The 19,818-nt window shown below is 32.6% G+C and overlaps 1 protein-coding gene across 1 annotated transcript; it reads left to right on the top strand.

The window, feature by feature from the left end:
- Positions 1-4,616: 4,616 nt before the first annotated feature.
- Positions 4,617-13,476, top strand: LOC137810674 (uncharacterized). The gene is made up of 7 exons (XM_068612061.1): positions 4,617-5,151; positions 5,618-5,763; positions 5,881-5,921; positions 6,032-6,585; positions 10,911-11,006; positions 12,252-12,314; positions 13,095-13,476. The coding sequence occupies exons 1-7, from the start codon at positions 5,098-5,100 to the stop codon at positions 13,149-13,151; spliced, it is 1,011 nt and encodes a 336-aa protein (XP_068468162.1). The 5' UTR covers positions 4,617-5,097; the 3' UTR covers positions 13,152-13,476.
- The last annotated feature ends 6,342 nt before the right edge of the window (positions 13,477-19,818 follow it).

Below are 19,818 nucleotides of genomic sequence, written 5' to 3'. Positions count from 1 at the left end.
GAACAGGATTGCCACTAGGGTGAATTTAGAGAAAAAGGATGTTATGGAAAGTTCAATGATATGACATCTATGTCTGGAATAAGAGGTGGCCATACAACATCTGCTTTTGAAAAGTCGAATAACATATAGAGTGTGGAAATGTGTTACAAGAGGATAAGGGTTACAACAACCTTACATAACTCGGTCATAAGGCATTTTCATTAATTTAATTTCCCAGGTTTTAATACAAAGCAAAATATGATATGAAAAAATAATGTGGGTGACAATGATGAAAAAAATTTGCGATCATGGAAATAAGGTTATATTCATAAATGAAATAAGTGATGGGACTGAGATTTTTGGTATGACACAATTGAAAAGACAGACATTGATTACAAACTTAAGTAAAAAAGCTAAGTTCTCATATTCAAAATGGTGTGTGTTAGAAATCAGGTCATTCATGTGTATAAAACTAGATTAGACCATTATACATAATGCTCAAAAAGAATATGTAAGGTTGATTATCTGGTGTTTTTAAGTCTGGTCTAAAATAAAAAAAGGTGTGAGCAAAACACGAAATATCAAGTAAAATTCAAAATTAATTTATATGTTGTGTCTAGGTTAAATGAGCTTTATAGTTTAGGAAATTTTATCTGCATGACTTATATCTTTTTCTAATCTTGTGAAAGTCTAACATCATTTTAGCAGTGTAATCTATATTGTTGCTTTATTTTCTTATGATGTGAAAGAAATAATTATCAATAATATCAAAACTTTGTGGATGTTGAGATTGTGAAAACATATACTACCGAACCCATTATGCCTTATGTCAAATTCATTAAGAGAGGAAAGTTGAATAAGTTCTTAGAGGATTCTGAATGAGAATTTGAAGTTGATGTGGTGTGCATTTTTGTATGGTGGATATGTAGAAATATTAGGTGAAACTCCACATGTATGAATCAATATATAACTTCATATAGTCTCACTACACTAAAGGACAAGGTGGAAGGATTGTGAAACAACCAATTTGACAATTATATAAAATACAAGACAACTGCATTTTTTTTTGGTTCTTACTCAATGCAACTCTTGTATCTTAGGTAAATATGGTTACCTATCACAAGTGGAAGTTAGCATGATGTTGTGTTGGGACAGGGTTGAATGTTGGGGTTGAATGTTGGATATGCTGTAAATTGACTATTTCATAGTTTTGTTTTGATCTTTTAGTTTTTTTTTTTTTTGTCTTTTGATGTGTTGAAACACTTCTAATACCTCTTTATTTTTTTATTTTTTTTTCCGATAAAAAAAATATTCTTATTTTACAACCATGTATTGTTGGCTATGTACTCATTCATATATATATATATATACACACGTATGTGTGTGTTCCATCCATATACAGTGACAGTTTAAATCTACTTAAGTTGCCTATATATCTAACAATTCCGAATCATTTTAATATTCATACATAATCACAAAAGATTAATTATTCCTCCGGTGCATGCATAGAATTATTGAATGTTTTTAATGAAGTATATGCAAGCAGTTTTGGTTTATCTATGTGCTTCTGATCCATATAAACAAGACTTCTAGATTATTTGCAAATTAATTAACCAGAAAGGCAAAGACACAGTACTGTTTACTGCTAATAATTATGAGAGAAGGAACACAAATTCTAATAGCATTTGTGTGCTCCATTTGTTGCAAAGTTCACAATCAGAAACAGTGCTTCAGCGCAAAAGTTTGTGGATGTTGAGGTTCTGAATTATTTCTCTTGATTCAATTTTGGAGGCAAAATTAACCATATGAAACACTGTGAAGTATCATTTTTTACTTGATTTCTGGTGCAACATCATTGAATGGAGGCCCACAAATACATATAATCATATATTGCGTATAACTGAAGGGCCATGCATGTATTGAGTGTAACAACCAGAAAGTGTTGGATGGATTTGAAAGGAATGTGTCCTAGGATTTATTCACCATCAAACTTATATACAAGAGTAAATAGCCAAAGAAAAATAAACTTTTCTCACCACCTTTTGATTTTTACATTCTTTTATAAAAAGAAATTTCTATTTATAAAACTTACATACAATACCTCTTATTTTATAAAATTGATAAATATATCACATTCAAATCATACACCGGACTTTTAATACATAAAATTCATTAAAATAACTATCCATGTTTATTTTATATTTTGTCTTATTATCAAATAATACCTTCAATTTTTTAAGCATTAAACAACTTTTATTTCTTTCATAAAATGCATTACAATTATATTTTAATAAATAAAAAATAGTTTTGTTAGTGTCGGATTAATATTAATTAAACCAATTCTAATAAAATTCACTTAACGTTGAATATTAATAGTGTTGAGCTAGTGGACTATAAGTCAACGTTAATTATTTTTAGTATAGTGTTAACTGAAATAAATATGCCTAATTACGTTAATTTTAATTACTTTTCATATTTATATGTATTTAAGTTAGTATTATTAGACAAACACTAATCTAATTTTATTACTTATTTGATTTAACATAAGATCATGTTAATATATAGAATATCTTTAATGTTTATTTAAGTTATTATTGATTAGATTGATATGTTATTTGAGACAGTTAGGGCTATGGATTATTTGATTTCAAAAATACAAATTTGAAAATAACAAATCTTTTTACTTTTTTTCTCTCATTTTTTATATAAATTTGTACACTTAAATTTTTCATCCACATTCATTTTTTTTATCCATACTCATCTCCTTTATTCATGATCATCTTTTTCATTCACACTCATTTTCTTTATCCACACTCATGTCCTTCATCCACACTCATGTCCTTCATCCACTATAATATTTTTGTTTGTATTTTATTGAAGATGGTGCACTACAAAAAAATCATTAAGTAGAAACAAATTTTAGAGACAAAAGATAATTAATTGGATCTTATTTTAGAGACTAACAAAATTGGTATTTAAATTAGTTTCTATTGTTAATCAAATTTACAAACTAATTTCTAAATTGATTACCTGCCAAAGATACTATCTAATTTAGTCAATGTAGTAACTAATTATTTTTTGTCTCTAAAATTGATTTCTGTTTAATGATTTTCTTATAATGTTTCCTTTTTTCCATAAAACCTAATGTTTACTTCAATGTTCATTTTCCACTCCCTCAAATTCAACCTCTAATATAAATATATCCTAAAGTATATGGTAAGATATATTTTAAGTTAAAAAACAAAGAAATAATCAATATCGTAAAAATGAACTTGTTCTTATAAACTCAAAATTGAAAGACTCTCGTTAATTATTATTTCTTTTCTTCTTAATGGTGCACCAAACAATTTTTTTTGGACATTTCTTATCCTTAATAAATTCAATCTTCATAACTAGAGATTGATGTTATACATACAAACCTACAATCTCAAATAATCGGTAAGATGAAACCAATACACCAATGTTTATAGCGAAAGGTGATTTACAAATATAGTTGGAAAGTGGGATAAAAACGGTGTACTTAGTAATTGATGAGGTTTGTTTAGTGATTGTCATAAGAGACTTCTATAATACGGTGAGTGTCACCAAGACCTATTTATTATGATTTTTACCAATGGTTTTTCTTACTTTAAAAGATGACATATTTATAAAAAGCAATTAAATTAATTAACCCCATTGTATTTATAAAAAGGAAACTTCTTCCTACACCCCCTCATTCTCAGAAATGACTTCCGGATGTTCTTTTCAAAATATTTCTGGAATGTCTTTTCCAAAACATGTTTTATGAATTCCACATTTATAAATCTGGAAATAAAAAAAATGTGTTCTGGATAAGATGTTTCAGAATGATTTTTTTCTTCCAAATTTTCTATTCCAGAAATATCTTTTGCTTATGGAACCACTATTCCAGAAACATCTAAAACTCTAAAGTATAATTTCGATATTTTTGAAGAATGTAGGGGTGCATGAAGAAAAGTGTAGAGGTGCAGAAAGAAACACCCTTACAAAAACAGTTAGATTAACCCTATGGGCCTTCTTTTTTTGTTTTTTGGGGGTGTTTTCTCATACACTCTTTACGCAGTTTCTTCCTGCACCCTCACATTTTTTCTTCCTGCACCCCCACAAGGTTGCGCAAAGACAAAAGTGTCCCTATATAAATTGTACATTTTTTTATTCCGGATTATGAAATCCGGTAAATTTTCGGATTGGTGCTTCTGGTAAATTTTTGGATTGGCGCATCCAGTAATCTCCCGGATTGATGCTTCCGGTAGTACATGAATGATAGTGTTAATCCAAAATAAAAAAATGCAAAACATCCATAATTGAAAAAACTATTCTGGATCCACCAATTCGTAATTCAAAATATGCATTCTGGATTCAGAAATCCATAATTGAAAAAAATCATTTCGGATCCACCAATTCATAATAGAAATTAGACTTCCAGATTCAGCAATCCAGAAATCAATAATTTATGCAAACTTTGCTTCCGAAAAACCCCCTCATCTGGAATGCAACATGATTCACTTCTGGATTGATGAATCCGTTCCCAGATCCCGAAATTGTGGGGGTCAGTTTCGAAATTTACAAAATTGTGGGGTGCAGGAAGAAAAATGTAGGGGTGCAGGAAGAAACTGGCCACTCTTATTTGAGGTATTTCGCACACTGAACACTGAGATCTTTCGGAAACACGCAAAACAATACTTGAAGGAAGCATTTATTAGTAAAAATTGGCCTAGCCCTATTTATTGCCGCGGTCAGTCGATCCAACCGTCCTGGTTCGATCAAGCTGCCACGATATTCCCTGTGCACAGCTCCACTACCCCTCGGTACTCCACCGTTTTCACTTCAACGCAAAATCTTCGCCTCTTTCTCTTCCACCAATAACCCTTCATTCTCCTCTATCTCTCTGGAAGCTGAATCCGAATCTCGAAACTCGTATATGTTATTATCTGTCAAACCGTGGTGTTGACGTTTAGTTCGCTGCCTCTGCTTCGAGTCACATGCAATGGGATTAGGGTTCGGTTTAGGGTTACGCTAACTCTTCGCGATTCTCACGGTAACAATTAGCCGTTGAAGAAGTTTTTGCTCAGTTGATAGTTTAGGGTTTCGGTTGTCGCCATGTCCGATCCTTCGAGGGGTCGCGTTACCATCACTCTAGGGCGCAGTGGTCAGGTAGGTTGCGATTTCGTTTAATTCGGGATCTTATTGCAGTTAATGCTCTATACAAGGAACTTCTTCGTGTGCTTTCCGCTACTTTGATTCTGTTAACCATGTTTGGATTTGACTTGTTTCTGCTTACTTCTTCAAATAGTGTTCTGGGAAGTTATCAATGAATATGATGTTCTTACCTTTTATTGAACTTTTTGGTTGTTTTCCGGTTGAATGTATGAATGATTCATAATGATTTCGTTTGTTGTTTACGTTTAGCTCTACTTTCGGCATGACTTCGTGCTCTATTTTTTGTTCAATTTATTTATCAGGAGTAAAGCAATGCTGTTCAATTTATTTATCAGGAGTAAAGCAATGCAGTTCAATTTGCACTTTTTTGCTACCACTTCTTACCTTTTGAGATAGAGTTTTGCTCTGATATTTCATGATTTGATTGATGTCCGTGACCTTGTATTTTACTTGAGGTTAGGTTGTGAAGAGGGATGTATCTTCTGTAGATGTTTCTTCTTTCTCTTCTCTTCCCTCAGCTGGCACGAAGCGGTCTGTAAGAGACAGGATAGGAAATAATGCAGATGGTTCTGTGTGGCACGGAAATGGACTTGGCGGCAATAAACGGTGTGTCTGTGGTTTGTTTGCCATAGAATGATAAATGAGAGAGAGTAGTCTCCCTTCTGTTTGTATGATTTAATTAAAACCAGCTTTCATGAATTTTGCTGTTCATATTCTCTGCAGACAACGAGGAGATTTAAGCATACAAAATAGACTGGATGGCAGTAAGCTCCCTTAGCAGTGACTTTACACCCTTGCATCTTTATGCTACTCAATGATTTTTATATTTCTAATCTTGTTCCTCTTAATTTCTTATATGGACATATTGGTAAAGATGATCTTCGGTTGAAGCTCATGCAAAAAAGTGCATCTAGGCAAGCTGACAACAATGGTAGTAAGAGGCATATGGATCTCCGTGAAAAACTTTCAAAGACTACTCACCCACTGACAAATAGTTTTAATACAAAGCAGCGCATGCCAGAATCAAGGGAAACAAGTTTGTTGAGGCAAATTCCCTCTGCTAGAAGTTCTGATGATTTAATGCGCATGGAATCCATGAGAAGCTCGTACTCTCCTTGGACATTGGATCATATAAGGAGAAGATCACCAGAAGGGTTTCCAAGTACTTCCAGGGGTATTTCCCCGCAAAGGGATGTCCAAGACCTACAGAGAAGGCCATTAAACAGGACATATGATGGTGTCAGGCCAGGTCCATATGTAAGTAGGGATGCTCTTGATACTTCGAGGCCTCCAGTAAGTACACCTCAATCTTTCATGCCACGCTCCTCAATGTCCACATTGCCTCCAGTAACTGCCAAGCCTGTAGCATCTCATGCTGCTGGCCAACTTCCTCCATCAAGTAGTGTTGCCCAAAGGTCATCGTATGTGGTGAGTATTAATCATCTTCTGATCTGTAGGTATCCATTTTTCCCTTTACCATTGGTGGATATCAGAGTTAATTGTGTTTTTCCCGTTTGGGTATAGCAGCTGAAAGGGGGTTGTTTTTATGTAAGTATAACATATAGGCTTGAGTATTCTATAGGCCATAAGGACAAACAAAGATTAAATAAAAGATTCTTCAAGCAATCCTTTTTGTAGCAATAGTAAGTGGTGAATTATAATTTTATTGGGGGGATTAAATACAATTACAACTTCATGATTTTCCACTATGGGATCTGTATTTGGAGGATTGGTATTTATAAATTTTTGGTCGTTAATCAGATCTGATAATTAAATAGGTATGTGTTAACTTTGCAATCTGCTTTTGGTGATAGTTTAGAATCTCTCTTTCTGGTAATCCTAGTTTCCTATGTAAGACAAGTGCTTGAGTGGCTGGCTTTACCAGATTTGTAGAATTGGGTCATGTTAGTTAACTTGATATAGTGTGCTAAATGTTTTAAACTTTGCACTGTCAGTAATTTGAAAAGTGACTGCCTCCTGGAGTTTTTCTTGTGTTTGTCTCAGAGTGTGGTTATGCTGAATCTGCTACTCGGAACTTTATATTGCAAGGATAAAAGCCAAAATTTTGGTTGAAATGCAGAAGATGCAATATTTATTCTATCAAGTTAAAATCCATGATGTTCCCCTCTGTTCTTAGATAAATAGGCCAGTGTTTTAGTGTTACTTCAATGCTTCCAAATCATTCTGTCCTTCGAAACCATTTTAGGTATAGAAATCCTTAGTTCCCATCTTCCACATTTTTTCTGTGGCTCTTCCCGCCAGCTGCACAATTTAAAATTTTCCAGCCAAGGTCAGCACTTAATAGACCAGTTTCCATACTCGATGCCTTTATATGCCTTCCTCTGCCTCCTGTGCACAGACATTGGGTTTGTGGCATTATTTTTCCAATCAGTGTTGTCTCAGGATTTTTTATGGACGGATTAAATTTAAAAAGTTGATGGCCTATTTCTCACTGCATTAGTTATGTCTTAGTCTAACTACGATTATTTGTTTTAGCTGTGGTTTTTATTATTAATGATGAATACAACTTTATTTTTTGAGTCTTTTCTTTTTTAACTTGAACATCAGTATTTGTCAAGTGTAAATTGTTTGCATTACATTTATTATCTTAAGAGGTGTGGAGCAGCTGCCCCTACTAAAAGATGACACCCACAAAATCAGCTGCAATTAGCAGCTATACAGCCACAACTCAAATTTGCTGTGATAGCAAGCAGTGCCGAGGGTTGGATTGGAACTATAGTGGCATGATTGTCTGCATTTTATAACAGTGATCTCCTATATGCCATCTTACTATAGCATTTCTGGGGTCAAATCAAGGACTAATTTCTCTAATTTGTTCTTGACTTTGGATTGTTCAATGGTGTGAAGTTGTGCTTTTGCTGGTTGCTAGTTCTTTTTGATCATTTGATTTTAGATGTTTTACTTCTAGTTTCTTTCTTTGTCTGCAAACCTTTGGTGCACTGATATGTTCATCAGGCCAATGTGTCTTTGTCAAGGTTGTATCCGTCATGGATACATTTAGAAATGTTTAAAAATAAAAGAGTGCTCAATATAAGTAGAAAGAGTGCTTAGATGTTAGAATTATTGTTTTTCTGTACAACTAATAATCCTGTATTACGAATTCTTGTTGTCCGTTGAGTTAAAACCTTAATTCACTAAAAGACTTGGTTGGTGAGGGTCTGCAACTTATTTATTACTCCAGTTGACAACAACACAAATCCTAAGGATCCCACACCTCAACCCTTTTTCCTAAAGTACCCTCTTATAAGATTCCACTTATATATATATATATATATATATATATATATATATATATATATATATATAACAGTCATAATTTTTTCTTGTAGTATTTTTTTCTTTTTAGTCTTATATTTAACTATCATAATTTTTTTTATATTATTCTAAACATTAGGCATACATAAAATATATAATCTTTGTGATTTATTCCGTGAAATATTTTTAGGAATTGATATTTGAATACCACTTAATTAAGAAACCCAAGAGTTGTGATTACAAATACCGATAGAAGCAACTCTCTCATTCTCACCACTTGTACAGGTAAAACTATAATTTATGTGTACATTGAGTTTTGTATTTTTAATTTGGATAATATTTAAATAATGATTTTCAATTTTAAGTTGGTTTCTTTAAAAAAAATACAGTAATACATATATATATATATATATATATATATATATGTATGTATATGGAGGGCATCCAGTGATTTTTTTCATCTCCCAAGCATGATCCTCGTGATGGGTATCCTTGGTTCCGTTCTAGGAGATAAGATGGCCATATAATTAATTGTATTGTGGTGTATTGTTTTATTGGTAGAATGTTGGTTAGTTATGAATGTCTCTGTAAGTGAGAAGTTGGCTGGCTTGGAGAAGCTAATGGGTTCTATTATTTTCTCGGGTGAGAATGATTTTGTCCTCTGCTGCCCAACCCAGACAGATCATAGTGATTGTTACATTCCTTTCCAGGATATATGTTTGTAAAATAGTTATTGTGTTGTGTGTGATGTTTTATTGCTGGAATGTTGATTTGGTTATGAATGCCTAAGTGACAACCTTTCTGTCTTGGAGAAGCTAATGGGTTCTGTTATTTTTTGGTGCATGGTTTTGCCATTTTGTTGACCCTGATTGGTTGAATTTACTTGTTGTGGTTCAGATCTGACCTGAGTTGACTGTATTACCACAAGAATGTATTTCCAGTTATCCGTTAAATTTATTGAACCAGCAAGTTCATTCCAAGTTTAATAACTGATTGGGAATAGGGATTAGATATTATGGGGTGTCTAACTCCCACATTTTGTGACATAAGATGCTTGATAGAATGCTTGAATGGCTTGGTTTGTGACGGTTTCTAAAGTGTTTGGGTGCTTATAAACTGATATTGGAGCTGGTTGTCTGAGTTTGAAAGGGCTACACATGGAGTGACCGACGTAAAAGGGAGTAAAATGTTGTGCTGTGCAGCTGTTGTTATGTCAACTTTCAAAGGAAATGCTACTGTAGGACTTGGGTTGGGGTGTCCAAATCCCACATTGAGCAGCATGGGATTCTTGATGGAGTACTCAAGTAACTTGGTTCTCCCCTTTGGACATCTAGTTTTTAAGGGAGGGTTACCCAAGCGCTTGGGTGCTTATCAGTTTATTATCAGGATCCAATTTCAGGGTATGAGACGTGAGTCTTGTATTTAAAGTATGAGATTCTAGTGTGGGGTTTAAAATGCTTACAAAAACAATTAGCTTTTAAGGAAGGTTCCTCAAGTGCTTGAATACTTTTTAATTGGTATCAAAGTTGGTCGTTAGAACATCTTAAGTGCAAGATCCTGAGCTGGGATCTTAAATACAAAATCTTGCACTAAAGCCAAAATAAAGATCTCCTGCATGGAGGATGGGCTCTTGAAGATCTACGCATTTTTTGAAAATCTACCACTAGAGCAAAAGTTGAATAAGATATTGAGAAATCTTGTGTCCTATGTGATAACCCACCAAAAAGTAGCGCCAGGTCTCAAAAGTACGATTTTGCACCAAAGATGCTTGTGGAGGGTTATAAGAAAAACTTAGCAAAGCATGTGGAGTGCATCTGTTGGGACATCAGTTTACCTATGGAGGGCTAATTAGAAAAGCTAAGTGAAGCATTGTAGAGTGCAACTGTTGGTATGTCAACTTCTAGTGTAGGTGCTGTGAATGATAAGGATTATGGTTATGGGTATTTTGGGGTGCCCAAATTCCACATGAGTAGTGTGGGATGCTTGGTGGAGTACCTAAGTGGCTAAGTTCCTCCCCTTGACAGCTGGCATTTATAGGAGGTTTCCCCAAGTGCTTAGGTGCCAATCACTAATACTACCACAAGTGACCCTTATTTGATTCATTGACATGAATTAATATCCTAATATTGTCTTGTAAGAGTGGAAAGGTTATACTAAAGAAACACTCATTTAGAAAAAGAATACTCCATCAATAGATGTTGCATTGGGTACATCTTTATATAAACAAAATTACTGTTTGTGTAATGCTTATGCTTATCTGGCTTTTGCTTATGCACATATTTGCTCTATTCTTGTTGTGAAGAAATGTTAGCATCCTATCAAGACAAAATATAATGAATGGAAGTTTATATTAATTGCGTCTGTAGTTTTGAACAATCTTTTTGAATTGATTGTGGATACTTAAGGTGTGTTTAGTTCTTGAAACAGATTAACTGTAAAGTTCATCCTAACGTTTCAATTTGATGGTTATCATATAGGGTGATGAACAAGTACAGCAATCAAACCAGACTGTGGATGGCCTGTTACATGCACTAGGACTTCAAAAATATGCCATTCTCTTCAAGGCTGAGGAAGTATGTAACTCATTTTTTTTCCGTAAATGAAAATCATGTTTCTTTTGTATTTATTTTCAATTGATAATTTGTATTGTCATGTGTTTTGTTAGATGTCAAAATCATCTACTTAATGGTTGGTACTGGAATTCTAACTGACGAAATGACTGTAAAGACTATAAATGTTGGGAACTTTCAACTGATTGTCCTCCATGACATTCTCGAGTAGTATTGTTCCTCTTGAATTAATGTGTTTTTCTCTATCATAGTTTGTTTCATTTTTTGTCATTGATGGTTGAATTCTTGTAAGTTGTGTTCGATTTACATGTTTTGGGAAATATGTTCCATTGAATGACTGAGTCTCTGTTCTCCAACATGGTCACATTGTTGCATATTAGTTTCAGACTAAACTCTTTTCTCTTTAATTAAATTTTATTGTTTTACTCTATCTCTAGTGTACTAGTGTTCATTGGCAAATTGTGTTGGTGGTGTGGTGTGAATGTTTTGTAGTTGCATAAATTGGGTATAAATATTCTTAGAAAGGGAATTAACTAAACTCTACAAAACTGGCTTGAGAAAGAATTTGTACCAACTTATATACTATAATTTAGTCATATCTCTTGTTGATATTAGGTCTTCAACACATCCTTTCACGAGGATTGGACATATTGAGCATAGGAATAAATATTTATGTTGTGATTCGATAGTGGATGACATGATCAGCCCAATCACCTTGCTAGACATAGACTCTTTTAGGAAGTGAATTAGGACTAGCTTAATCTTACAAAACTGGTTCGAGAGGCGAGGTTTGCACTCCACTTATACACTATAATATCTCTAGTCGATGTAAAATTTCCAACAAATGCTAACAATTGATTTTTTTTTTAAAGAATCATGCCTTGTAAATAGTTTTGATATCTTTCTCTCTTTTTGGGGTTGCCATTCAACCTTGCACGAGGGGGGAATATTGTACTGATTAAACTTAACTCTTAAATAACATCTCTTACCATCTTACAGTGATTAATAATCTCTTGGCTTCAATTGTCATTTAGACAATTCTGTACTCTTAATCTTAACTAAGAGATGAACTGAGTTTGTTGTGTAGAGCATTCAAGTGATCATATATTGTCTTGTGTCTCAATTTATCTTAGTATGGATTAACGGAATATGAATTATGGTTTTGGTAAATATGCTTTAGCAATGAATTGTTTTTATTCTAATTTTGCACTGCTGGTTATCTCATGCTCTGATGATATGTTCAATCAGGTGGATATGACTGCATTGAAGCAGATGGGAGAAAATGATCTCAAAGAGTTAGGGATTCCTATGGTAATTAATTATCTTTCTTTTCATATATATTCAGATGTTATTCAATGAGGCTTACTGTTGTGAATGTTACACCTAATATATGGATTTAGGCATTGTTTTATTATATTCAGACAATGTAGCATGTGTTTGGTTAATGGAGTTGTGTTTGGATATATCTTCATGTTAAATGTTGTTAAACACTGTTTTTTGTAATAATACCGTGTGTTTATTTGATCAAAATACTTGTAAAACAAAGTATAATGTCTCAGTTGCCAAATAACCCTTAAAAAAATATAGATTTGACTCCTAAAGTGAGAAGGGGTGTGTTTGCTTTGGGGGATAAACCTCTATTATAAAAATATTAGAAAATCAACTATTGAGATTGTGTTTAACTTTTTATCAATAAATCCTCTTACGCTTGTCTATTTATTGTTATTTGGCTGGAAGACTTGAATTATCCTCCTGCTTGCACATTTAGCCTGTGAATATGCTTTGTATTTCTTTCTTGGTTTGAGAACATCTTCCAGAATGAATGAATGTTTCTGTTTTCGGCCAACTAAATATGAACATGTCCTGTGAATTCTGCTATCTGAACCTAGTGAAAGGGGATAGTCAGGGTATTCGAATTGGACCTTCTACCTGCGATGTGCGTATAAACAGTTGCATTGATGATGGGACAGTGTACGTGCGTGCTCGCTTCTGTTGCACGTTCTAAAAGAATGTTTTTTTATGTGAATATGCTGAGTAGTCAAATCTGATTGTATGCTCTTGTTTGTCTAATGGAGGCTGTTTGGGTTGCAGGGGCCAAGGAAAAAAATTCTTCTCGCTCTCTTGCCCCGTACCAAGCGTCAACAATGATCGACATCTATCCTGCTTGATGCTGAAACTAATACATTGTTGGATCACCACTCTTGCTTTTAATTTTAAATATTATAGTTTGGGTGATGGTAAAGCTCAGATGAGAATTTTTACGAATATAACAACCCTTGTCCCTTGTAGGTAGGGTTCGAGTGCCCTTTGTATCCTTTGTCGCATTTTTTTTAATTCGAAGAAGTCCCGGTCAAAATTTCGTTTATTGGAAATATTGATCTGTAATATATGCTATCCGTACTTTCTCTTTTGTTTCTTTTGGATGAAAGAAAGAGGAAATTAAATCAATTGTGTAAACATTTGCATTGAGCAAGATCAACTGTCAGCAAAATACGTTTAACTTTGTTCATGCACATTTTTCCAACTCGTGCCCGAAGTTTGACAATTTAGAGAAAAGTGCACGTCTTGATGCTTAGAATGCCATGACCTTTTTTAAAAACTTGTCCAACTTTCGGTCCCAATTTTCTTTTGCTATTGGGAGGAAAACTGTGTTGCTATAGAGTTTAATGATAGTAATTTATTGGTTTTTGAAAGAATGTTGGGCTTAGCGAATCACAATGTCTGCATCGAATCTGCGTTTACTTTTCTTCTCTCAAAATTGAAGACATGGTTCATCGCATGTCGGTAAGAATCCAATTCCTGGCCCCATTTACTGAAAAATGAATTTGTGGAGTTAAAGTTAATCACTTTTGAAACTGTTGGTGATGCGTTATTATCAAATTAGATTTCATGCGGTTTCTAGAATGAGAACTGTGCTCATAATTTTTGGTGCGTCACGTGTTGCGGAACTAAATAAATTGTTTTTCGTCATTGATCGTTGAAGTAAATTTTTATAATCGCACATTCTTAAATTCGTCGTTAAGAAATACAGTCTGCAAGATTAGAAAAAAGAGGAAAACATAAAAGCACGTTAGTCGTTAAAAATGCGTGTCATAAGATTGCCCTTTTAAACGAATTACAAGTGCTGGTCATATTGAATAGTTAGGTATTAGGTGCTTAGTCATTAAAAATAACAAGTGTGACGAACATTTTTAATTTTTTAATGACAATTTGTGTTATTTGGGGATATGATACAATTCAATTTATTATCCACGTTGTCTCATTTCTCTGTCTTTGTGTTGAGGACTTCAATTGTCAATTTGGTGAAATGCAATATAAAAAATATAAGAATTAGTTACATATTTTACAACTAAACTTCTCATTTTTACAAATTTTATCCTAAACTTACTAAACTTTCAATTTTTTAAATTGTTATTTAAATTATACACATTTTACCTTATTTTTAACTACTGTTAAATTACTAAGAGTGTGATAAAGAGATAATTAGAATAAGATTACAATTTTATTACTTTATAATTTTTTTATTGATACTGATTATTATTGTTTTAGTTTGTTTACTTATCCTTAAAAATGTGTGAAATTTTATGGTTAATATAAAATAATATTATAGTTGATGAAAAACATTAAATAATTCGTATTGTTTTAATTGAAACATGTTGAATAAAGAGATAAAGAAATCGTCATATTCTTATGAAAGTTCAATGTAAATGGACCGTCTTATAATTATCATTGATATGAGTGATAACAATAATCTCTTGTTATTTAATACGTTTTCAAAAAACAATTTATAGTTTTAGATTAATTCCAATATTATTTTGTATTAATTAAAAAACATTTTTTAAGGTGTTGATATAAGTAAATAAGACGATGAGAAAAAATAATCACATCACTTATTTAATGAAAAAAATTAAATGATAAATATTTTATTTAATAGATATTTAATTTAAAATATCCAAATTTAATTAAGGTTATTTTAAATTATAATTTTGTAAATTTTACAACTGAATTTTCAACATCGGAAATTTTATCATAATATTTAATTTTTTGAATTTTACCAATGCATTTTTAAAGTTATGAATTTTAACATTGAACTTTCAATTTCACTCACTTTACCATTTGAATTTCAAAATTACATTTTACCTTTTCGTTAATTGGATACAAACTTACTAATAGTATGAAGAAAGTTATTTCTTTGGGTAAAATTCAGGAAAAGGAACCAAATATGAAATGCAAATCTATGTTCAAAATTTGTTAAAATAATAATGTGTATTTTACATTAATGTGATAATTTGTGTTATTTGGTTTGTTGACACAAAATATTTTTATTCTATTTTTTATAACTATTAGATGGTAAAATACTTTTAAATGATTAATCATGGGGAAATTAGATTAAATATTTTGATTAATTTTAAACCAAAATAATATAACTAAAAATGTATATATTTTTATGAATCTCAAAATAATATTTTCATAAATTTTACATTTCTATATTATTTGTAGTTAATTACTTAGTTGTTAAATCCATTTTCCCAAAATAAATATAAACTTTGAAATTGTTGAGCTTTAATATTTAATCAACATGTACTGGATTAACATAATTAAGATATAATTTTTCAAAATATCTTTTACTAAAAGATCTTATAATTATTATATATTAATGGTTTATACTGTATTTATTATTTTAAATTTCTTTATATATTTTTCTAATTTTACTGTATTATATAACTTTTGTGAATGTATTAGTTACTGTACTACTATCTGGACATCGGCCCAAATATAATATTAAAAATATAAGCTATATAATTTTAAAACATGAAATAGATAAGCAAATCAATGTCTGAAAATTCTAAACGAGTTATCAAATACAGATAAATTATACAAATATTTAATATTTAAAATAGTAATTATATAATCATTTTTTATCAATGTGTTAGAGATATTGTTGTAACCCACTGCATCTTAGTTATAACTCATTGCATTGGGTCTTTATATATATACGTCTCATTGCTCTGTAATAGATTAATCACATACATCAATAACATTTTCTTGTTTTTCTCTCTCATGGCTCATTGCATACTCTAACATGATATCTGTTAGAATTAGTGATCTAAACAAGAGGGGGTGAATTGTTTTCACAAGATTTTTGCAAAGATTGGAAGTAGAGTGAAAAGTTATGAAAAATCAATCAATTGATTTTCTATTCAACTGAATAAAATTATGTTTTAAGGTTCTTTATAGAAAATCAACCATTTATTTTTTTGAAACAACAGGTTTTTTATACCAGTAGAATATAAAACAATGTTAAAACCAGTGTATAAGAGAAGAAATATAGAGAATTACATAAGAAGTTTATACTGGTTCACTCTTAACCAAGAGCTACATCCAGTCCTCAGCTAACTACTGAGAATTCACACATACCAAGAGTGATGATCTTGAACCTCTCAAGAACACACATCACTATTTGGCAACACCACAATTTTCAAAACACTTGTTTTGAAACTGTCATATACAAGAACACACAGAAATACAATGTTCAAAGAGAAGATAATAGAATACACATGGGCTTTCCAAAGCTATAGTACAGAAGTATACAAAACTCAATCCTATTCCACACACAAGTGATGATCCAAAGCTTTTGATTTCTTGAAAAACGTTTTTAATGATCTCTTTTTCTTAGAATCTTGAAAAAAATATCAAACAACCTTTATATAAACTCAACCAAGTGGTCAAAGTTGTTAGATCAAAAACCAAAAGCAGTTGGAAACATTTAAAACAATTTAAAACTCATAACAAAATTTTGTTAAAAAAATAACAAGTTGTTTTCCAAAACAACATATTGAAATAAATTTTCTGTTATGGTTTTCATAAAAACGTCTAGTTGTTTTATAGAAATAACCTATTTTTTCAATTTGACAGCAAAGACAAAATTAAGCAAAGTTTTTCCAAATAATTTTGAAAACCACTAAATGTCAAACAATAGGTTGATTCGACAATTCAATAGGTTGAAAAACTTGTCTTAGCCTCCTTGAGTAGTATCTTTTTCAACTGGTTGATTTGAAAACAATTGAATAAAAATTTCTCAACTTTTAAGAAAATATTTCTTTCGAAAGAGATAAAGATTCAAATGAGCTTTGATCATTTCAAGGTCAAGGTGTGAATGAACAAGTAAAAAACTACTAGACAACACACACACATAACAGCAGGGTCTTCAAGCTTTCCACACGGATTTGGAGGAATCAAAGCATCTTGTTCAACAGTATCAAGAGCTTTCTTTTTTTCTTCTGTTGCCCTTTTTCTCGTGTCTTCTTCCACCTCTACTGAGGGCATGTCCCATGCATCCATGGGGTATTTTGTTCCAACCCTACATCACTTCACAACCCCTATTTCTCTCAAACTTTCAAATGATAATTTCCTCTTATGGAAACAGCAGATTCTAGCCACAGTGGTCTTCTGCTAACCAAATATCTTGATAATTCTACCATACCCTTACATTTTCTTTCTGATGAGGATGACTTTTCTTCTTCCTCCAATCCTGCTTACTCCTTCTACAAACAGCAAGACAACCTCCTCATTGCTTAGATGTTAGCCTCTATGACCGTTCCTTTCCTGAAAAAAATTGTAGGTCTTCAATCCTCATCTCAAATCTGATCTACTTTACATACATATTTTGCCTCCAACACTCGTGCCCAGATCAAGAAATTCAAATTGCACCTCTAGACTACCAAGAAAGATCAGATTATAGGTGCTTTTCTTTCAGACATAAAAAAATGTTCATTCCCTAGTGCCCATAAGTGCTCCAGTCACAGTTGAAGATCAAGTGGAGGTCATTCTTGATGGTCTTTTTGAAGACTATGATCCTTTCGTGGCCTCCATTATGTCCCAGTTTGAACCATACACTGTTAATGAAATAGAAGCTCTTTTGTTGGTGCAAGAAGAACGTCTTGACGAATAACGTCTTATTGATCATCTCGCCTCTCTAGTAGTTGTTGTTGTTGCCTCATGAACCCAATGCCTTCAAGAACGGATAGATCTAAGACCAAGTTCAGCAATTTTCATGGCAACCGTGGCTAGTCTCGTTCAAGTTCTTTTCATAGGCCTTGTTCTTCTAACTTCAGACCTCCCCACCATGACTCATGGAATTCTTCTTCAACCTCCTCATGACCCACTTTTCAAATCTGCAAGAAACCTGGGCATACTGTTGAGTTCTGCTGGTAACGATATGATCAAAACTCTTCCAATAAGGCTTTCACATATTTCATTCATCTGTCTCTCCAAGACACTGAGTCCAATGCTTCTTCTATGCTGGGTGTTCCTTCTTCTGTTGACGACCCTCTGTGGTACCCAGACAACGGTGCTACACACCATACCACAAACAACTCCTCTGCTTACACTAACAAGAATTCCTATGACGACACTAACACAGTAAAAATGGGTAATGTAACAGGTTTGAAAATCTCTGCTATCGGTTATTCTCGTATTCGTTCTTCTACTTTCAATAAAACTATTGTTTTAAAAGATCTTGTTCATGTTCCTGCAATCACTAAGAGTCTTATAAGTGTTTCAAAATTCTGTCATGATAATAATGTTTTCTTTGAATTTCATTCTAACACATGCTATGTTGTTCATCAAGTTACGAAAAGAGTTCTTCTTCAAGGAATTCTTAAAGATGGCTTGTATATATCTTTCCTGCCTTACAATTTGTTTTTGATTTCTTTGTAAATACTTTATCTTTCACTACTGACAAAATCATTATAAACACTTGGCATGAATGCTTTGGCCACTACAATTTTAAAGTTCTCAAACAAATTTTTTCACAATGTAATATACGTGTCCGTAGTAATGTTTAGTTTTGCTTTCCCTGTTCACATGGAAAATGCCATTAGTTACCTTTCTATCATTATTTACATACTTACAATAAACCTCTTGAATTGATTTACACTGATATATAGGGTCATTTTCCTGTAATGGCTTCCAATGGTGCCTACTATCACGTTTCCTTTTTAAATGCATATACTAAATTTAATTGGATGTATGTCATGCATAAAAAGTCTCAAGTCATCAATATTTTTTAAAACCTTTAAAAATTTGGTTGAAAATCAAATCGGTCACAAGATTTGTGCTCTACAAACTAAAAATGCACGTGAATATGTTTCTCTAACTCTTCTTCTGATAAACATGCGATACACCATCGTCTCACTTGTCCTTATACTCATGAGCAAAACGGTTCCGTTGAGAGCAAGCATCGTCACATCATTGATATGGGGTTGACATTGCTTGATACTACTTCTCTCCCTCTTCGTTTCTGGGCTGAAGCTTTCACAGCCTCAATTCACATTATCAATGTCCTTCCCACAGATATGTTACAAGGTAATAATTCATACAATCTCTTGTTTCAACATCAACCGGATTATAATAAATTCAAGATTTTTGGTTGTGTTTGTTATCTTAGTTTACGACCCTACAATCAATGTAAGTTTGCTTTTCGTTCTTCATGCTGCTTGTTTTTTTATATAGTACTCAACATGCATATTACATTTGTCTCACTCTTAACGGCAAAACCATCATCTTGCATCATGTGATCTTCAATGAAACTAAGTTCCTCTACATTGATCATCCAAACCAGTATAAAATTGCCTCTGCCTCTTCCCAGGTTCAACCTGATATTATTCCTACTATAACTGTTATACAACCTTGCAATTTGTCCTCTCCATCCTCTGTAATTGACATAAGCCCTCTCTCTCACCCTACCTCACCTCATAACCACTCTACTTCTCCCATTCTCTCCTCCCCACCCCATGACCCTCCTGCTAATACT

This window comes from Phaseolus vulgaris, chromosome 2, assembly GCF_000499845.2.
Source record: "Phaseolus vulgaris cultivar G19833 chromosome 2, P. vulgaris v2.0, whole genome shotgun sequence".
NCBI lineage: Eukaryota > Viridiplantae > Streptophyta > Magnoliopsida > Fabales > Fabaceae > Phaseolus > Phaseolus vulgaris.
The sequence above is the reverse complement of the archived record's forward strand: the minus strand, read 5'-3'. Positions and strand labels throughout refer to the sequence as shown.